This window comes from Canis aureus, chromosome 36 (genome assembly GCF_053574225.1).
Source record: "Canis aureus isolate CA01 chromosome 36, VMU_Caureus_v.1.0, whole genome shotgun sequence".
NCBI classification, from domain to species: Eukaryota; Metazoa; Chordata; class Mammalia; order Carnivora; family Canidae; genus Canis; species Canis aureus.
The window spans coordinates 123,694-143,039 of NC_135646.1; the positions used below are offsets into that span (position 1 = coordinate 123,694).

The 19,346-nt window shown below is 55.1% G+C and overlaps 1 protein-coding gene across 15 annotated transcripts in view; it reads right to left on the reverse strand.

Annotated features, from left to right (window-relative positions):
• The window catches only part of DLGAP2 (DLG associated protein 2), a 697,194-nt gene that overhangs the window by 59,564 nt on the left and 618,284 nt on the right, over nucleotides 1–19,346 (reverse strand). For all 15 annotated transcript variants that reach the window (XM_077884865.1, XM_077884877.1, XM_077884866.1 and 12 more), the window contains 2 exons: nucleotides 11,007–11,154; nucleotides 5,239–5,458 (listed from right to left, as the gene is read on the reverse strand). In XM_077884865.1, coding sequence (XP_077740991.1) covers nucleotides 5,239–5,458; nucleotides 11,007–11,154 — 368 coding nt within the window. The remainder of the gene's footprint in view (nucleotides 1–5,238; nucleotides 5,459–11,006; nucleotides 11,155–19,346) is intronic.

Consider the following 19,346-nt stretch of genomic DNA (forward strand, 5'->3'; position numbering starts at 1 on the left):
CCATCAGGGAAATACAAATCAAAACCACAATGAGATCCCACCTCACACCAGTGAGAATGGGGAAAATTAACAAGGCAGGAAACCACAAATGTTGGAGAGGATGTGGAGAAAGGGAACCCTCCTGCACTGCTGGTGGGAATGTGAACTGGTGCAGCCACTCTGGAGAACTGTGTGGAGGTTCCTCAAAGAGTTAAAAGTAGACCTGCCCTACGACCCAGCAATTGCACTGCTGGGGATTTACCCCAAAGATACAGATGCAGTGAAACGCCGGGACACCTGCACCCCGATGTTTATAGCAGCAATGTCCATAATAGCCAAACTGTGGAAGGAGCCTCGGTGTCCATCGGCAGATGATGGATAGAGAAGCTGTGGTCTACGTATACACTGGAATATTCCTCAGCCATTAGAAACGACAAATACCCAAAAAAAACGACGTGGAGGGACCTGGAGGGTATTATGCTGAGTGAAGTAAGTCAATCGGAGAAGGACAAATGTTCTATGGTCTCATCATTTGGGGAATATAAAAAATAGTGAAAGGGAATAAAGGAGAAAGGAGAGAAAATGAGTGGGAAATATCAGTGAGGGAGACAGAAGAGACAGAGAGACCCCTAACTCTGGGAAATGAACAACGGGTCATGGAAGGGGAGGAGGGCGGGGGGACAGGGTGGCTGGGTGACAGGCACTGAGGGGGGCCTTTGATGGGATGAGCACTGGGTGTTCTGCTATATGTTGGCAAATTGAACACCAATAATAATAATAAAAAAGTAAGTCTGATGGCTGCTGCCTGGGGCACCGGCTTGTTAGCCGCTCTCGTGCTGATGGCTGGAACCCCTGCACGGATCCCGGGCCCCACTATGCACCTGTGACCTCCATCGTGCCCCACCTCAGGGAGGAGAGCACCTGGGGCAGGCCCCCGATGGTCGTCAGACTGTAGGGATCCCGGGTGGGGCCTTGGGGCCTCTGTGCTGTGTCTGGGTCCACTGGACCCGTGACCTTGACAAGTCCGGGGATGGGACAGACATGGAGCCCCACGACTGGGCTCACTGACACGGCTCTCCACCCAGCTACGTGGGGGGCACATGTTTGTGAGAGGAGCGAGGGCCACCTGAACGGGGGTGCTTTTGGAGGACAGAGCATGTTGCGTTCTTGGGGCTTGTCCACCGCCACCAGGTAAAGTTTGGGCCCCTGCTCTGTGTTAAGGTAACTTTCCGCATAGTTTTGCTCTGTCCTGAGGGCTGAGTCTTTGCTGTTCATCCTGAAGGTTGAGAGCACATGTGGATAAAGTGATGGGTGGTTTTTTCCTTTTTCTTTCTTTCTTTTTTTTTAAGATTTTATTTATTCACGAGAGACACAGAGAGAGCAGAGACACAGGCAGAGGGAGGAGCAGGCTCCATGCAGGGAGCCTGACGTGGGACTCGATCCCAGGACCCTGGGGTCATGCCTTGGGCTGAAGGCAGACATTCAACCTCCAAGCCACCTGGCTGTCACTGATGGACGTTTCTTTGATGGTGGTCCAAGGACATGCCGATGGAAGCGCACACAGACTCCACCCCACCGTTTGCATATCCAGCTCATGTCTTGCTGTCTCCTGAGTGCTTGTCCACGTGCCAAGCAGGAGGCCCACGTCAGACTCGCAGAGGTCTCAGTGCGGCGGTCAGACTTGAGAAGGAGGCCAACGCCCTCGTCCTTGGCACCTGCCCTAACTTCAGATGCCATGGATGACGTGGCCGCACAGTCAGAGACGTGCCTGAGTCTGATCCCGGGAGAGTGGGAGGAAAGCTGTGCACATCACCGGCCACAGCTCAGGGGTCTCATGAGTCATGTGACCTGCGGCCTCCCACGGATTTAGTTGCCCGTCAGCAGAGGGAATTTGGTTTCATCACAAGGATTAGCTCAACAGGCCCAGCAGGGCAATGGGCCCCCACGCTCCTGGTGCCGAGAGGACGTCAACCCCTGCTCCAGGCCTGGGGCCGGGCAGTCCTCACCCAGCACCCTTCCGTCAGGCAGTCCGCCAGCATTAACTGCGATGTTCACAGGCTTCACTGCTACCGTATGACGATGCTGTTACGGAAGCCTCACGTCCACGTCCATAACTGTGGCACCTGCCTGGTAAAGGGCACCCGCAGTGTGATCAGGCTCAGGATCTGGAGCCGGGAGCCGAGTCGGGGTTGCGTGGGGGCCGCATGTGGCTGGAGGCCCTTAGACGAGGGAGGCCAAGGGTCGGAGTCGGGGAAGGCGGCCTGGGGGTAGCGGGGGCAGCGGCGGGTGTGTGTGTGTGTGTGTGTGTGTGTGTGTGGAAACACCTGAGTCACGTGGGGCTGGGTCCTGAGGCCGTCCTGGAAGCTGGAATTCTGATGTGCTCCTGAAGGACAAGTTACTTTTGAAATCTAAACGATAAAATAAAAGTAAATTTATGGCTGTTTCCTCTGTCTCGCTTTGTATGGATTTTCCCTTTGTTTTAATGACTTTTGGAATCAGCTGTGACATTTGTTGATAAAAACTTCTGACCCAGAGAAAAATCACTATAATCTAATTTTATAGCATTTTCCTCCACGATATCAGTAACATTCTCTGCCGGGTGAGATGCATATTTAGAGGAATAAATCTCTCTGATAAATGATTTCACAGACGAGAAAGAACCCATGTGTGAAATGAAAGTTAGATGTTTTCAAAACTTCATCTAAGGAGAGGACGCTAATCAACATGTAGTGTTTTTCATAATGAAAGACGTCCGTGCCTGCGGGGGTGCACGTGTGTCCGCGGGAGAGTGGAGATGCTGCTCCAGCCGCGTCCACGTGTCCTGAAGGGCTGACCCCCAAACCAGCAGACACGCTGGCAGCATCGCACTGTCTGTGTTGAAAGGAGAATGCCTGATGCATACTTAGCATCATTAATAAGTGAATCATGCCTATATGGGATATCCCATTATTACTAGATGCAGATTAAAATTACGTTTGCATTTGTTCAAGGGAAGACAAGCTCGTGACACCAGTTTCTCCTCCGCAAGCACGCAAAAAGAGACATATTTAAGTAAATCTTACACTTCCAAATAATCGCTGTGATTCAATTTGAAAATAGCTTCCTTGGAATAATCTTCAAGACATTGTTTTAGAATCAAAGAAGAAAATCAATTTGTCAAAATAAACTCTCTGTCTTCACACACACGTCCACACCTACCCCTGGAGAGCAGCTATTAGAAGCTAATGTTGGTAAACGATCTTCTAAATATTCTGGTACAAAGTGACTGACATCCCATTTGCCTCCTGACGGGAAGTTCTGAATCAAACTGGAAGGTCAGTGGGCGTTCACATCTAGTGCGGTTGGACTGTTTTCTCCTCCGATTTTGTTTTTCCAGACGGGGATTTTTCATTTCCTAAGTATTTTTCTCGATCTTATGAGCTACACAACTGTTGCTTGCCCTCTCGGCACTACCACGGAGAGAAAGATTGTAAAATATGGGCGACGCTTAGGGTCACACAGGAAAACGGAAGAGTGAGTGACTTCTCTGCACTCCCATCTCTTCAGAATAGCGTTCCGTGCTAGAAGTCATGGATGTTTCTGTCTCTCCCCTTAATCCGATTCCCAGACCCTTCCCCGACCATGGCACGACCCCCGTGCCCTCAGCCTGGGGGGAGCCTGGACTCCGTAACCGGGCCAAGATGCAGGAGAAACACTGCAGAGAAGCATGTTCTGTGGCTTACTTGGTGTGCACGTTTTGGGGACATGGCGATGTGCTTGGGGAAATGACACGTACCTGAATTAGATCTTCAGTTTGAGTTCTGCACCGGTTCTTACATTTTCTCTAGGGAAAGTTTCGCTTTTATTCTCCCCATAATGACAGCTCTACACACAATAGAGTCATTTTCTACTAGGTCGTTATTGTTTCAGAGTGTTTCCAAAGATGATGAAAGCGCTTACTTATCACTTGTTCGTAAGAGATATTCAGCAAATGTTGGCGAAGACACAGCAAAGGTCTCTGAAAGTGTGCTCACAAAATGCAACAATCGTAAAGCTCACTTATTCCCAAAGTTTCCAGTTTGGTCACTTTGCACAGGGGGGCAGAGAAGGGGAGGTGCCCGACCTCCTGGGAGGGGGACATTCAGCGCCGGGCTCACAGGGGGCACGTTACCAGCCGTGCCTTGGGAACACAGCAGCCCCAGCCAGTGTGCTTCTTCTGAACACCTCAAGGCTTCAGGGTCAAGAGGTGTCACCGAGCCCCCAGTGGGAGCCATGGAGCCGCACAAACAGATCACCAAGTACCCGCACGCCCTTTGAAAACTAATTGCTAGGCTTATTGATAAATTATGCATAGTTGCTGCTTCTCCTGAGGGTTAAGGAGCCTAAGATCTCAAGGGCTGGTGTCAGGGAACCAGGTTTAGATGCAGTTCATCCTCCCATCTCTAGCCGTCCTCCCGGCAGCAGGCTTTCTGCTGCTGATGGGGTGGTGAGACCCCGTTCCTGCCCTTCCCGTCTCTTCTCCACTCCCACCTGGGGCTAGTTAGTCCCATAACATCCTTGCGATTTCTCAGACTGGTCCCTTCCTGCTGCAACATGTGCGCAGCTTCTCCGTCGGCCAGCAGTCGGGTGCCCTGGCTCCCCAACATGGCTGGTTTCCGATTTTCCCTACTTGGCCTTTGCGTGGAGCCCAGCAAATGATTATTCCTTTGCTGTTTTATGGTTTCTCCAGGCCATGCAGGTTCATTGTGCTACATCAACAGTAATAGAGCAGTGAGCTATCGAGCCCTGATACCTAGTTTCTGTGGTAAATTCTCAAAGGGGTGGGTATGGTTTTCCACAGGAATGCAAACACATGGCAACACTGGATCCACAGATCCACAGGGTGATTCGGGATCTACAGGAATGACGGATTTGCTCTGGGCCTGAATCATGTTTAGGGATCGGCCCAGGAACACACGTTCAGACAGGATGTGGCCAGGCGTGGCGGGGAGGTTGTCTAGGAGTCACTGCATGTCACTCAGGGCTTGTGGCCATCTATAAAACCTCGGTATTGAAGCACAATCACTGTCCAAATGTCAGCGGTACTTAAACTTGTTTCCTAGAGGAAACTCTACAGAAGTTACACTGATTAGTTTAAAGAATCTTGATAAAGAAGGGATCGCATCATAGAAAAAGAAAGGTCAGCTATGAAACAACTGCTTCAAGACACCCTTGCAAATATGACGTGGCAAGTGTGATTCAGCAACATGACTGACTGGAGGTCAGAAAGGGTGTCCTTACCTGCTGTGGATCTGATGGTGGAGGTGGTGTTGGAGGGCGTCATGGCGGGAATACATTCATCGTCCTGCGAGTAGCCAGCTTGGATGGCCCGAAGGTAGCTGTGGCTCCTCGTTCGGAAGCATCCAGGGAGGTCCAGTGCGTCCATGGCCTGGGATTCGATCTCACTGAAGACGGATTCACACACCGATTCAAACTGTCCATTCATCTCTGCCTCGCTCATCTGGAACAACAAGGCACAGTTGGTGGCAAGCCCCGGCCAGGCGATCGTGGCCCGGTCACCAGAGGACGGAGAAGACCCAGTGCACCCTGACCTCACGACCTGTCTGCTTAGTACAAGTCCCTAGACGCCAGCCTTGGGCACCTGTTGGGCCTCGAGTGAGGCTTCTTGGGTGATTTCTTTCCAAACACAAGAAACATGGTCAATTCCAAGCTGTATTGGAATCGTGCGGAGCCAACGCAAAGCCTGACAGTGGCCACTGTGACCAGGTTGAGGAGACCCCACGTGCGTCAAGGTTAGCGCAGCACTGGGTACAAGGTCAGCGCTCAGACGCCGGCCCTCTGCGCTGTCCCCACGGCCACAGGGAAGACCCAATGGAAACTGCCAGTGGGTGCGCCATGAGCAGCTCGAGGGAGTCTGAAGTTGGAGACGGGCAGACAAATCGGGGTCGAGACAGACCCTGACCCTACCATCAGCACGTCCTCAGTAAGCCGGCGAGGAAAGCAGATCAAAGACACACATACTGGTTTGACACATGACATGCTCGGCCACAACTTTCTTTCAAGTTTTGCCTTATGGGGAATTATATCAAAAAACCGCAGATGGTTTTATGTCATTTATGTCAGAGATCCGCATTGGCCTGAAAAGGCCCCGACCCAAGGGAGGCAGCTTGCGTGTGGCTGCAGGATGTAGTGGAAACCCTGCTCTAACCCACCGTGTGCCCCACACTCCTTCCTTGAAGGAGAAAGCCAGTAACCTCTTTGTGCATCTTACAAACAAAGGACCAGAATTTCCGTGAGGACCGGTGGTAGTACCTACAGCTACAGAAACACAGCAGTGAGAGTCCAGAAATGAAGGGCACTCATTCCCCCGAAACAAAAAGTAGTTGAGAAGAATCTCAGATTTTGGTCCAGAGAGGCATGGAAAGACCTGCTCTCTGGAGCTGATGTGTTCACAGAGCCCAAAGGAGATGGGGAAGTGCAGGTGACACCATGTGGGGACTGAAGCCACAGCTCAGGCCCAGGAAATCCCAGGAGGATGCTGAGCCAACGGGGTCCAAGTTGTGGAAACAGCATCCTCCGAAGCTTCCTGTCTTCCTTTGTCAACTGTGAACTCAGAGCTGGACCTGCTCCCGGGGACTGCGGGCACTCAGGCACCACGGAGGCCAAGTTGGGAGAGGGGAGGGCACAGGGCCCGTGTCCTACTGGGGCCGGGCAGGCGAGTGGCCGCTGTGCAACACAGGATGGCAGGGCCTCCAAAAGCTAAAAATGGAATGACCACAGAGTCCAGCGCTGCCACTGCCAGGTGCTGACCCGTAAGGACTGGAAGCAGGGACTGGAACAGATGTTTGCAAACCCATGTTCACAAGCTGGACTCAGGCCTGCAGATAGGACAGGGCGGGGGGGGGGGGGCGGTGGCTGACACCTGCTCCAGTGGGAGAGACCCTAGGGCACGAGGTCGAGAGGGAGAAGCCCATCAGACAGCAGGGGAATGCTGTGTGATTCCACCCGAGTCCCTGTTAGGGTCACATCCACAGGGACACAGGGCCAGGGGAAGGAGGCAGGGGGCAGGGGGCTGGGACAGGGGTAGGGGCAGGGGTCAGGGACAGGAGCAGGGATCAGGGGCAAGGGGTCAGTGTCAGGGATCAGGGGCAAGGGGCAGGGGCAAGGGGCCAGGGGCAGGGATCAGGGGCAAGGGGGCAGGGGCAGGGATCAGGGGCAAGGGGGCAGGGGCAGGGATCAGGGGCAAGGGGCAGGGGGCAGGGGCAAGGGGGCAGGGGCAGGGATCAGGGGTAAGAGGCAGACACAGGGGGCAGGGGCAGGCGGCAGTGGCAGGGGTCAGGGGCAAGGGAAAGGGGTCAGGGGCTCGCAGGGGCAATGGGTCAGGGGCAGGGATCAGGGGCAAGGGGCAGGGGCAAGGGGTCAGGGGCAAGGGGTAAGGGCAGGGATCAGGGGCAAGGGGCAAGGGGCAGGGGCAAGGAGGCAGGGGCAGGGATCGGGGCAAGGGGCAGGGGCAGGGATCAGGGGTAAGAGGCAGACACAGGGGTCAGGGGCAGGTGGCAGTGGCAGGGGTCAGGGGCAAGGGAAAGGGGTCAGGGGCTCGCAGGGGTAAGGGGCAGGGGCAAGGGGTTAGGGGCAAGGGGCAGGGGCAGGGATCAGGGCAAGGGGCAGGGGCAAGGGGGCAGGCGCAGGGGTCAGAGGCAAGGGGCAGGGACAGGGGTCGGGGCCCGGTGTTGCAGCTGGGGGAAGGCCTGCATCTGTCCCCGGGGGGTGTGCAGGCGCCCACCCTCCCACCTGGCACCCACGGCCGCAGGGACGGCTCTGCCCATCAGGCACGCTGGTGGATGAAGGGCAAGCAGGTGAGCGCAGAGGCTCTGCCCGTGACCTCAGGAGGCTGGGCTGCGGGGCGGCTGGCCCGGGGCGAGGGCAGAAGGACAGCCGCCAGCATCACGGCGGCGGGGGTGGCGTCTGGGGCATCCGCAGACGCTACCTGGAGGGACACAGATCCCACTAATGCTCGGGGGTGGGGTGGGGCTCGCCGTTTCAGAGCCCAGTGTGCTGACGGGCTGCACCCCTGCCAGGCTCTGGTTCACCAGGTGACGGGAGACCAGACGTCCTGACATCTGGCTCTGCGTCACCTCTGGGACTTGACACATGCAGACATGCTTCCTTGTGAGGTGTCGCCAGGCATGGACGTGGCGCCTCTAGGCACAGGCCACCCGTGCCCACTGACACTGCAGGGAATAGCCCACAGAGGGGGAAGTGCCTCCCCTCCCCCGGTGGGGTCCCGTCTGAGGGTCGAGCGTGCAGGAGAGTCCCAGAGAGTTCAGGACAGGTCCACGACACGGGGGATGCCCTGACCCTGCACCGCCCATGCCGACACGGCCTCCGTGCTGTGCCTGAGGTTCCGGGAAAGCAACAGGTTCAGTGTGCGTCTCTAGTGTCTTCCAGGAGATTCCTCCAGGGAAGAAACCGTTTGCTTGAGGACGGACCCCACCCCTCCAGCCGGTCGGTGGGCAGCTGTCACCGCTGCCCCGACTCCTGGACGTCACCGCTGGGGCCCCAGGGCATCAGCCCGCACACCAGACACCTACGGGTCTCTCCCCAGTGCGTGTGCCCAGGGAAGACAGGCCGGAGTCCGGAGACTCAAGATCGAATCCCAGCCCGGCTTAGAGACGAGCAAGCCTCACGGGAGCTCAGTTAGATGTTCAAGCTCATCTCTGCATTTGAGGGAATGCGGGTATCGAGGAGGGAGCTTCTCCTCGCGTCAGCCACCCACTCGGGCCCAGGGATGCTGAGCGGTTCCCAGCGGCATCACCCGATTCACGTCCTGCTCCACTCCTGGGAACTGCCTGCCCTCCCCTCCTCCCGCCGGCCGGGGTCTGACACGGAGTCACTGCAAACCTGTCTCCAGCCGGGAAATGGCCCCACCGCCAGGTGCCAGGGTCACTGTGAGTAACAATATGGGTCTTTTTCAGAATTAAGCTCCGTTTAAAGTCGCATCATAGCACCCAGCAGTCGGAATCACTTAGGATTCCAGACGTCAAAAGTCCTCAAACACGTAGAACCCCCGAAAGCCCGGCTTGCCTACCAGGGCTCCCATTTACGATGACGAATCTTCTCAGATACAAGAAGGTGCGAGGACATGGTGCTTTCACCGACATACTTCGGAAGCCAGCTTGGGTTCCCTAAAAACACGGCGTTGAGGGCAGTGATGCTTCTGCAACTGGGGAGGCTGGTGGGTCTCACAAGAGCACCTGGAGGGTGTGCCGTGCATTCGGTGGGAACCTTTTCTTTTTGAGAGCAAATCAGAACAAAAAAGAAAAGCATAACCAGACTCACAAACACAGAGAACAAAGTGCAGGTTGTGGAGCAGGTGAAGGGGGTGGGAGGTGCCCGGAGGCCGCGTAGCAGGTCTGCAGCCACTAGTGGCGCACCCGAATCTAACGCGACATCGGTGTCAGCTGCTCAAAAAATATAAAGACAGAGAAAGAAAAGCAAATCTTGGAGGAGTCACCGCATCTGCAGTGGAATCGCTGTGTCCCGCTGCGAGCCCTGATGGGGTCACACCTGATGCTACAGTCGTGTTTGGGATGGGAGGCGGCGCAGGCAGACGGAGGCGGAGGGGAGCGGGTCCAGAGAAGCCGGCCCTGAAGGTCCCTTGGAGGTGGCCAGTGTGCTGGGGGCGCCCCCGTGCTCCGGCTGCGTCACCCTGGACGTCCCCGTGCTGAAACCCGACATCTCCCCGACTACTCCGTGACCACAGTGATGCACCCGCTGGCCGACCGGTGTTGCCTTTGCTGTTTTTAGTATTAGTTGCAGGGGCACTGGCGGTCGTGGAGCGGGGGCCCCAGTCCGTGTGCCCGGGCCGAGGTTCAGGGCTAAGCCCCGTGGGCAGAGTCACGGATCATCCTCTCCTCGCCTCGGGGGAGGAAGGGTCCCTGGAATTCTGTCCTAGATGCAGACCTAGTCCCATTTTTAAAGAAAAATAGCATCTGCATCGATGAAAGACATTGTGGCACAAGAAAAACCCAGACTGTTCAGTGTAAAGTCCAGAGTGTTAGCTTCTGGTGAGAAAAGGCTGCAAGTGCAGGCTCCTGCCTGGCAGGGCATTTAACGCCCGAGGCGAGGGGAACCCTTGGGCGTATGGGAACCCCTGGCAGCTCGCCTGTAACCAGGAGGCCCTCGAACCAAGCGCTCCCACTGCTGCTGACACCAGCACAGGAGCACCCGCTGGCACGGCCGGAGCACCGGCCCCTGGGTGTAGGGCTACATCCCCTGCTCCTCCGACACCACGCGGCAGCCCTCCTCTGCCCACGGATGAGGGGGAAGCTCAGGGAGGTTAAGGGAGGCCTCGGGCCAGGGCAGCAGAGGCCAGGACACCGACTGCCTCCGCGAGTGCCACTCCCGGCCCCTCCTCTGCGGGAGGCACCCACGGCCTTCGGTGTACGCCCACAGCTGTTTTTAAAGGCATCTGAGATCAGCGAGTGACCTGCTTAATTAACGACTGAGAAACTCCATTCTTATCGACCCTACAGCACATGGCGATTAGAAGCGCCAGGGACTGCTCATGTTGCTCTGGCGTTTTCTTTGAACCGTTCAAAACAGGGTGGGAAAGGCCGCTGGGCTCCCTGTCCCCGTGGCAGCCACGCCCCTGCCCCGGGTTCGAACACCACGTCTGCCCCGGGGCCACTGGGGCTGCACAGGAGCCAGAAGCACGCCCGGCACACGCTCCTCTGCGGGGAACAGCAAGCCGCGCGGGCTATTCCAGCTCTCCTTGGGCCTTCGGGGTTCCCGGTGGGGCGGCCCGAGAGACCTCGGGGGACAGAGCCCGGTGGCCATGCACCCGCCCGGCCCGGCTCCCTGGGCAGCCTCGGGGGAAGGCAGGCGGTCTGAGCTGGGACCCCACGGCAGGCTGGGAGGTCACCCCCGCTGAGCCGGGCTCTGGGGGGCGGCCGCAGGCTTCGGAGCTCTGTTACTGCTTCTGTTACTGCTCTGAGGACTCGGCCTTAGAGACGGGACCCCAGGGAGAGGGGAAGGCGGTTCCCGACCTGGCTCACACAGCTGGCCTGACTCAGGGTGCTGACGGCTCTCATGTAGCTCTGGTTCCGGGAGCGGAATTTCGGGGAGTTGTAGCTGGTCGAGGGGTCCAGGCTGTGGCCGGCAGGCACGTCGCTGGTAGCTTGCAGGTAGCTCTGGCTAAAAGAGAAGAGACACGAAGAGAAAAGGCGTTCTGTGAACACGCGTGGAAGGGGACGGGCAGGTGAGGGTCGTTCCAACCAGCCCCAGGGGCCGCTGGAAGATTTTCAGTGGAGCGTGTGTGTCTTGCTGGACATGATGGCCTCAGGCCCACCTTCTGCAGGGTCAGGTACACACGCAAAGTTGTCAGAAGCCCTGGAGGATGCTGTTGGCAAAGCTGTTTGACAGCTGACTGCTTGTGGCTGGGGAGTGAAGGCAGGACCACCTTCGGTTAACAAAGGGGAACCGAGAACCCCGTAATTCACACGGCACGACAGCACACATGCTCCTGAATTTAAGCCCAAAGCCTGAGAATCTCACAAAAATCGCCTTAGCTTTTGGCAGCTTTCACACACTCAGGAAAATAACAGGAAATAAAAGGCTTGTCTTGGGCTGTGCAGCGTGGGACAGGCCGTGTGGCCGGCAGGGAGGCCCGCCCCCTGCCACTGTCTCGCCGGTCACCCTCCTGTAAACTCCCGCCGGGGGCAGCCTCCCCGACACCGTCAGGCGGGAAAGCCGTGAGGCGGAGGGGCAGGCGGAAAGGCCCGCGTGGCTTGCACGTCTGGCCCTAATGAATTAATTCTGTTTCAAGTCCTGTGGGCAATCTTTTGAAAAGAGTAAAAATTCATTTTATTTGATCAGAAACGGAGTCATAAGAGCGGATGTGGGTAAGCTTCTGTCCTGGTCTGGATGACAGTGGGAGCGCGAGGCAGGACCAGGCATGGGCGCCTCTGAACACCTACAGAAGCACCAGGTGGCCAAGCCCGGCTCCGCAGCCAGTTCCAGCTTGGGGCCTGCTTTGCAAAGTAAATTCTTGATGTAATTGGCTTTCTCTGCGATTTACCTGCTTCTGGAAAAATGGGACAGACAGCAGAGAAAAACTTGGGCTCAACTATACGTCCCGAAGGAGGAGAGGTCATTTACCACAGATTTAAGGTCAGCATTTCTGCTAAAACTAATACTACGTATTCTCATCTATTAACAGAATTATGTGTAACTGATATTATAAATTATTGTTATGGCAATTTCTGTTTTAAGCTTGGGTGTCTAACACATTCCAGGTCCCTCCACTCAAAATGAAACAGAATGAAAAGAGAAAGACACGGGCCGCAATGCAGGCAGCTGGGGCTCTGTGTGGCACGGGGTGGGCATGCTGGCCCCCCAGCCTCCCCACCGCCCCCTGCTCGGGCTGGGTGTGGTAAGCGCAGCACGGCGGGCACCAGGCCCAACTGCCGGGGGAGACCCGTGAGCAAACCCACAGGTGCGCGCAGCCACCTGCTGTGGAAGTGGCGGGGTGGCTAGGGTCCGTGTGTGGGCAGCAACATGCCAGTGGGGCGTGCCCACGACTCTGGGGCCCAGCGTGGCTGGACGAGTGGCGCTGGCCGCCCCATGCTGGCCTCCCCATGCCTCCGCTCCTGTGTGTTGAGTCCGATGCTATGTGGGACCTGAGCTCCACAGCCTCCGGCAAACCCCTCACACAGGCTGTTGGCTGCACTCCTGACCTTGCAGAAATGCAAACTTTCTGCATTTCCCCCTCCTCTGCTTCCTTAAAATGGCTCATTTCACACCCTTGCATTTCTGCTGGTTTGTACCGATTTCTTATTTACTTGAAGTGCAAAAGCTCCATCCCGACTACAGCACCACCTCACCGTCTGACCACCCTCCCATGAAGGGTCCGCGCCCCTGAACAAGGACCTGTGTCCATCCCTGGACCCACAGGTGAGCTCAGCACAGGTGCCGGGAGTGCAAGATGTCCTCACAATGAACACAAGTGACCCCCTCGGCGGCCCTGGGGCGGCACTCACGCCTGAGTGATTCTGTGTCGAAAAGCGTCCCCGAACTCGAGATCTCAGCACACCGGGCTCGCCACCCAGGAGCAGCGGCCCCTGAACACATCTTTTCCTCTTAAACACCGACTCATGACCATGAATGCTGGCTGCACACCATCGTGCTGGAAACCTGTACGCACTTCACATCGCACGTCCGGGACACTGAGTCACAGGAGACTCACACGGAGCCCAGTGAGCTGGACCCTGTGCCAGCTGCCGGCCCCAGGGCGCACGCTTCCCGCTCCCAGAACGCAGCCACTGAGTCATGGGAGCAGGGTGGTCCTTCATTACCATATATTCTAAATAGTTAAAAAAAAAGTTCAGCCTCAGTAGGCTTAATAGTGGCTCAGCGGTTTAGTGCCTGCCTTTGGCCCAGGGCGTGATCCTGAGGTCCCGGGATCGAGTCCCGCATCAGCTCCCTGCTCGGAGCCTGCTCCTCCTTCTGCCCGTGTCTCTATCTCTCTTTCTCTCATGAATAAATAAAATCGTAAAAAAAAAAAAAAACTTAAAAAAATAGAAATTTCTTTTTTACCGCAACGGTTTAGCATTTTAATTTTACGGCATCGCCGTGTCCCAGGAAGGCAGTTGCCCGCATACATGTCACCCCCGGAGGCTGAAAGTCAGGGTGCAGGACTGCAGGCGCGGGCAGGGTGGCAGCCAGGCAGGCCCTATCGGCACAGAACGCCCAGCCCGAGCCCGGGGCCCTCCCCGCAGCGCCCCTGGGGACCCTTCTCACGTGCACATCTCCTCCAAGCACCTTAGTGGGTCCCCAGGGTGGCAGTTCCCGCATCAGCATCCTCAGCTTCTGGGGTCCAAGTGCTCCCGTACAGATTCACACAGCTCAGAGAGCATGGGAAGTCTTCCAGAATAGCCAAGGATACTCGGCCCGTTTCTGTCCTTCCAGGCCCGTGGGCGCCGAGACCCCCGTGGGAGGCGGAGGAGGTGCGACCACGCTGGGGGGCTCTCCCCGCACCCCGGGGTCCTCGGCGCGGCAGACCCGTGGACTAGATGCGTGGGCCCTTCGCGCAGCCAGGTGAGCCTGCAAGCAGGTGCTGCCCAGGGGAGCAGCCGGGTCCCTCTGTGCCGGGCCGGGCACAGGTGGGACCCCGTAGTCTGCCCCAACGCATCCCCTCAAATCTGGAGACATCCCTCCTGCTCACCTGGTGTGGGTGCTGGGTCTGCTGTGGGGTCTCCAGAGACTTGGAGCACCCGGGCCAGCCCGCAGTGCCCGCCCCATTACTCCCTGTCCTCACGGTGGTTCGCGAGGCACACATGTGCAGGGGGCGCAGGGGGACCCGGAGAAGGTCACAGGGCCCCGGAGGGGGAGGGGGGTCGAGGGCCACCTGCCGCGTCCCCGAGCCCAGGGGAGGACCCCACACGGAGCCATCAGGGATCACAGACAGCACCAGGGAAATGGCTTTGGTGGATTTGGGACAGAAGCCAGGTGGCAGTTAAGGCAACAGAATGGTCATATGAGTGACCATTTTGAATGATTTGTCGAATTTGTCCATGAAGAGGAGAGTATGGGGTAATTTGGGAAAAGTCCTGAGTTTGGGGGGAGAAGTTAATGTATTTTTAGGAAGTGGACCCTGTGAGAACAGCCCCCCTCCCCACTGTGTGCCGGGCCCTGGGGTGGGAACACCCCCGTGAACACCGCGCAGGTGATGGAGTCCCGCCCATGAGGGAAGCCCTCTGTTCCCGCCCTGCCCCGTGGCCCTTGCACACAAGTGTGCAGTCTCTTGAGCGTGTGCAGTGTGGCTCACGGCAACAGGCCTCTCCGGAATGTCCCCCCTCGCCCGGCACACGCAGCCCTCGGGTAAGGGGAACACGCGTCACACTGCATTCGTCGTCGGTCTGGACACAGGGGTCCTTTTTTTTTAATTTTTAAAATTTATTTATGATAATCACACAGAGAGAGAGAGAGAGGCAGAGACACAGGCAGAGGGAGAAGCAGGCTCCATGCACCGGGAGCCCAACGTGGGATTCGATTCCGGGTCTCCAGGATCGTGCCCTGGGCCAAAGGCAGGCGCTAAACTGCTGCACCACCCGGGGATCCCTGGACACGGGGGTCCTGGAGCTGAGGCTCTGGACGTCCTCCGGGATGTGGTCAGGGAGTCTCAGCTCCGGGGCTGACGGGGAGGGGCCGTCCACATGGGCCCCGTGTTTCCACGTGAGACTCTGTCTCAACAACACATTTCACCTGTTCAAAAATTTTTTTAAAGAAAAACAAAGAGATTTTTCCCCCTAAAATAGACACCCTAGAACAGAAAAGTGCGCCCTGTGTGTGTCGGACGGGAAGCCAAGTGGCTGAGCAGCACATGCCCTGCTGCGCGGCCAGCGGCCTGGGAGCCTCCGTGTCGTGGTCCCACATCTGCTCTGGAACCCAAGCCGCGGTCGGCCAGGGGCGGCACCTCCCTCCACCTTTCACGCCCCAGGGGCCCGGCCACTTGCATGCCTTTTCGGGGACATGACTTGTCCACTGCCTTGCTTGAAAGGCTGGGTTACTGGGCACCTGCGGGCCCCGTGGCAGTGGAGCCCGGCGCTCTCCTTCGCCCCGCTCGCCTCCTCGGCCTCACCCGTGGCTCTGGGTGCGCAGGGCCCCTCGCCACGACCCGCGCTGGGTATCCTCTCCGAGGGCTCCTGACCCGGTCACGGCGACGTGGGGACGGTCTGGGCGGTCACAGCCTGGGGAGGGGCGTGGCCCGGGAGGCCAGCAGCAGGCGGTCCCCGGCCAACAGCGGCAGGACGCGGGCCAGACTCCGGCCACAAGGCACATGTCGGCAGGTGCCGAAAGGCCGGAGCCCACGCCTGTGGGGCTGGGCCTCAGCGTCCTCCCACTCGAGCCAGCAGCACAATGGGGCTGGACGGTCGCCGCGGGCAGGCCACACCACACTCTTCCAAACAACCCTCAGTTCCAAGAGGACGAGTCTGGGTGGAGATTAAGGTCCCTTGTGCCGGTGGCCACAGGAAGGAGGCCGGCCGCTCGTGCTGTATGGAGCAGGGTCACGGTCCTGCACAGCGGCCGGAATTCACGCTCAGCCTAGTGGCCACGCGGAGTTTGCTCAGATTGTGTGTGTGCTGCGCTGCCGCGACGGGGGCCCGCATCGGGCCACCGGGCTTGGGTGTGGGGTTCCACACACCGCCCCCTGAAAGGAGCCAGGCATCCTTGGAGGTTCGGAGGGTGCTGGGGCCAGGCCTCGGAGGAGACCTCGGAGAACCGGCAGTCCACCTTCGTCCTTCCGCAAGATGGTCTGGCTCCTCCAAGGTTCTCTGCACGCTCACGCGTGTTTCAGAATCTTCCTGTCATCACTTTGTCTGAAGACTGAGGCTGCTTTGAATAGTATTGGTTTCGAGTGAGGTCACTTTGGAACTGAACCTCTGTCTGGGGAGAGCTGACATCTCAATATCGACGTTTCCATCATTTAGTCTCATCACTTTTCTTTAATTCTTTGGAGCAATACTTGTGGTTCTTAGGGTAGAAACTCAACAATTCTGTTGAGATGCTTAAAACCAACTAATAACAAGTGTGGGTGAGGATGTAGAGACAGGGATATCCTCACGCACTGTGGGTGGAGTGTGACCTGGTGCAGACGCTCGGCGAAACAGTGTGGAGCTTCCTCAAAAACTCAAAACTAGAGCTGCCCTAGGACCCAGTAATCCCATCACTGGATATTTTCTCCCAAAGGAATGAAAACACTATTGTGACAAGACACCCGCTCCCCGTGTTCCCTGCGGGATTATTCACAACAGCAGAGACATGGAGGAGGCCCCAGGGTCCATCCGTAGACGAGTGGGTACAGAGGACATGACATACGTGTGTACACACTCTGGAATAGTACTCAGGCATCAAAAAGCATGACATCTTGCCATTGGCAACAACGTGGTTGGACCTAGAGGGTATTAGGGTTAGTGGAATACGTCGCTGAGAGAAAGACAAATAGGATAGGACTTCACGCATGTGTGGAATCCAAAACACAGAACAAACGAACACACAAAACCCAGAAGCAGGCTCTTAAGTATAAAGAACAATCTGGTTGTTGCCAGGACGGGGGGGTGGGGGGGGAGAAGGTTACAGGGATAAGAGGTACAAACCTTAAAAGTGCAGATTTTATGTTTCCTGATTGTTCATTGATGGTCTAAAGACAAATAGCTGGGTTTTTACAGGTTTTGCTCGCACTCTGGTCTGGGTGACTGTCATTATTGGTTCCAGTATTTGTCTTGTACCTGCCTTGGGTTTTCTGTGTGAACAATCTCATCATCTGAGAATAAACAGAATAAAGTTCTTCCTTTTTCATCTCGAAGTTCTCTGTCTTCTCGCCTCATTCCTGGCTATCCTCTGCTCTGATGTGACTAGGAATGGTGGGCGTCGATGTCCCACCTCTTGCCTAATCTTGGATGATCTTGACATTTCTATTGTCTGCATTTTGTGCAAATGTCCTTCCTTCAACTGAAGAATTTTTATTCCAGGTTTACTGACAGGTTACTGACAGTTTTCTTTTCTCCTCAAGTCTTGATATGATTATAACATGTTTCTTCTGTATTTGCTAACATGGTGGGTTCCTTCATTGATTTTCATTTAAAAAATATTTTATTTATTTATTCATTTTGGAGAGAGCTACAGCACAAGCAGGGGGAGGCACAGAGGGGGAGGGAAAGCACCCCAAGAGGACTCCAGCCTGAGCACCGCACAGAGCCGACCTGCGACCCCAACACCGTTACCAGAGCCGAAACAAGTCAGATGCTCACCCCGCGCCCCACCCAGGTGCCCCTCCATCACGGACTCATAGGCATTAAATCAACCGTGCATTTCTGGAATAAGTCACAAAGAAACTATATAGTATTGGATTTGGATTGCTAATATTTTGTTAATTTAAAACAACGTATTGGTCAGTAATTGCCTTATTTGAGTAACATTTTTGGTATCAGAGTTATGCAGGCACCAATAAAAAAAATAAATTTATTATAAAAAAATCTTAAAAATAAATAAATAAATAAATAATAAAGTTTATTCATACAAAAAAAATAAAGTAAGGTGAGAGGTATCCTATTGTTTCACCTGAGGTTAATGAGTTTGTGTATGATTTCTGTGAGAGCTTTCCTCAGGGTTTAGTGGGATTTACCAGTGAAACAATTGTGGCCAGAAGTTCTCTTTGTGAGAATGTGTTAACAGTGGATCAAATCTTTTTAACACATAATAAGGCTGTGTGGATTTTCTGGTTATTCTGTATAGGTATGTTTTTCAAAAATTGGTCCAATTCATATTAGCTGTAGAATTCATTGACGTGATTTTATTTACAATTTCCCCTTATTTTCCTTTTAATCTCTGTTGGAGCTACAATAACTCCCTTTTTTATTCCTAATATTTATAATATGTGTTTTCCCCCCCTCTCTCTTTTTTTAGGTGATCAGTCTTGCTAAGGTTTTATCAACTTTGTAAATCTTTTCAGATAACCAATATTTGGCTTTGAAATTTTTTCTCTATTGTTCATTTTATTTTATTTATTTTTTTATATTTTTTTAAATTTTTTTTATTTATTTATGATAGTCACACACAGAGAGAGAGAGAGGCAGAGACACAGGCAGAGGGAGAAGCAGGCTCCATGCACCGGGAGCCCGACGTGGGATTCGATCCCGGGTCTCCAGGATCGTGCCCTGGGCCAAAGGCGGGCGCCAAACCGCTGCGCCACCCAGGGATCCCTATTGTTCATTTTATACTTTACTGATTCTACTCTTTATTATTTCTTTCCTTCCCTAAATTTGGATTTAATTTACCCTTCCTTTCCTTGCTTGTTAAGGTGGTAGCTCAGATTGCTGTTTCTAAGCCTTTCTGTTTTTTTCACATAAGCATGTAATGCTGCGAATGCTGCTTTGGGACTATCACACAAACCTTCACATGATGGACTTTCACTGTCATTCAGCCCTAAATTACAATTTCCCCTGTGATTTTTTCTTTGTTTTTTTTTTAAAGATTTTATTCATTTATTTGACAGAGAATGAGAGAAAGAGAGAGAGAGAGAGAGAGAGAGAGTGAGCGCACAAGCAGGGGGAGTGGCAGAGGGAGAGGGAGAAGCAGACTCCCCACTGAGAATGGAGCCCAAAGCAAAACTCGATCCCAGGACCCTGAGATCATGACCTGAGCTGAAGGCAGACGCTTCACCGACTGAGTCCCCCAGGTGCCCTGTGACTTTTATCTTGGATCCATGACTTCTTTACAAGTGTGATATGGACTTTTCTAGGTATCACATGGTGTCCTCTGATACTCAAATTCCATGTATATTAGTTTACTTTTTATTATTCTGTTTATTACTGAGTCTGTTTTTTCCT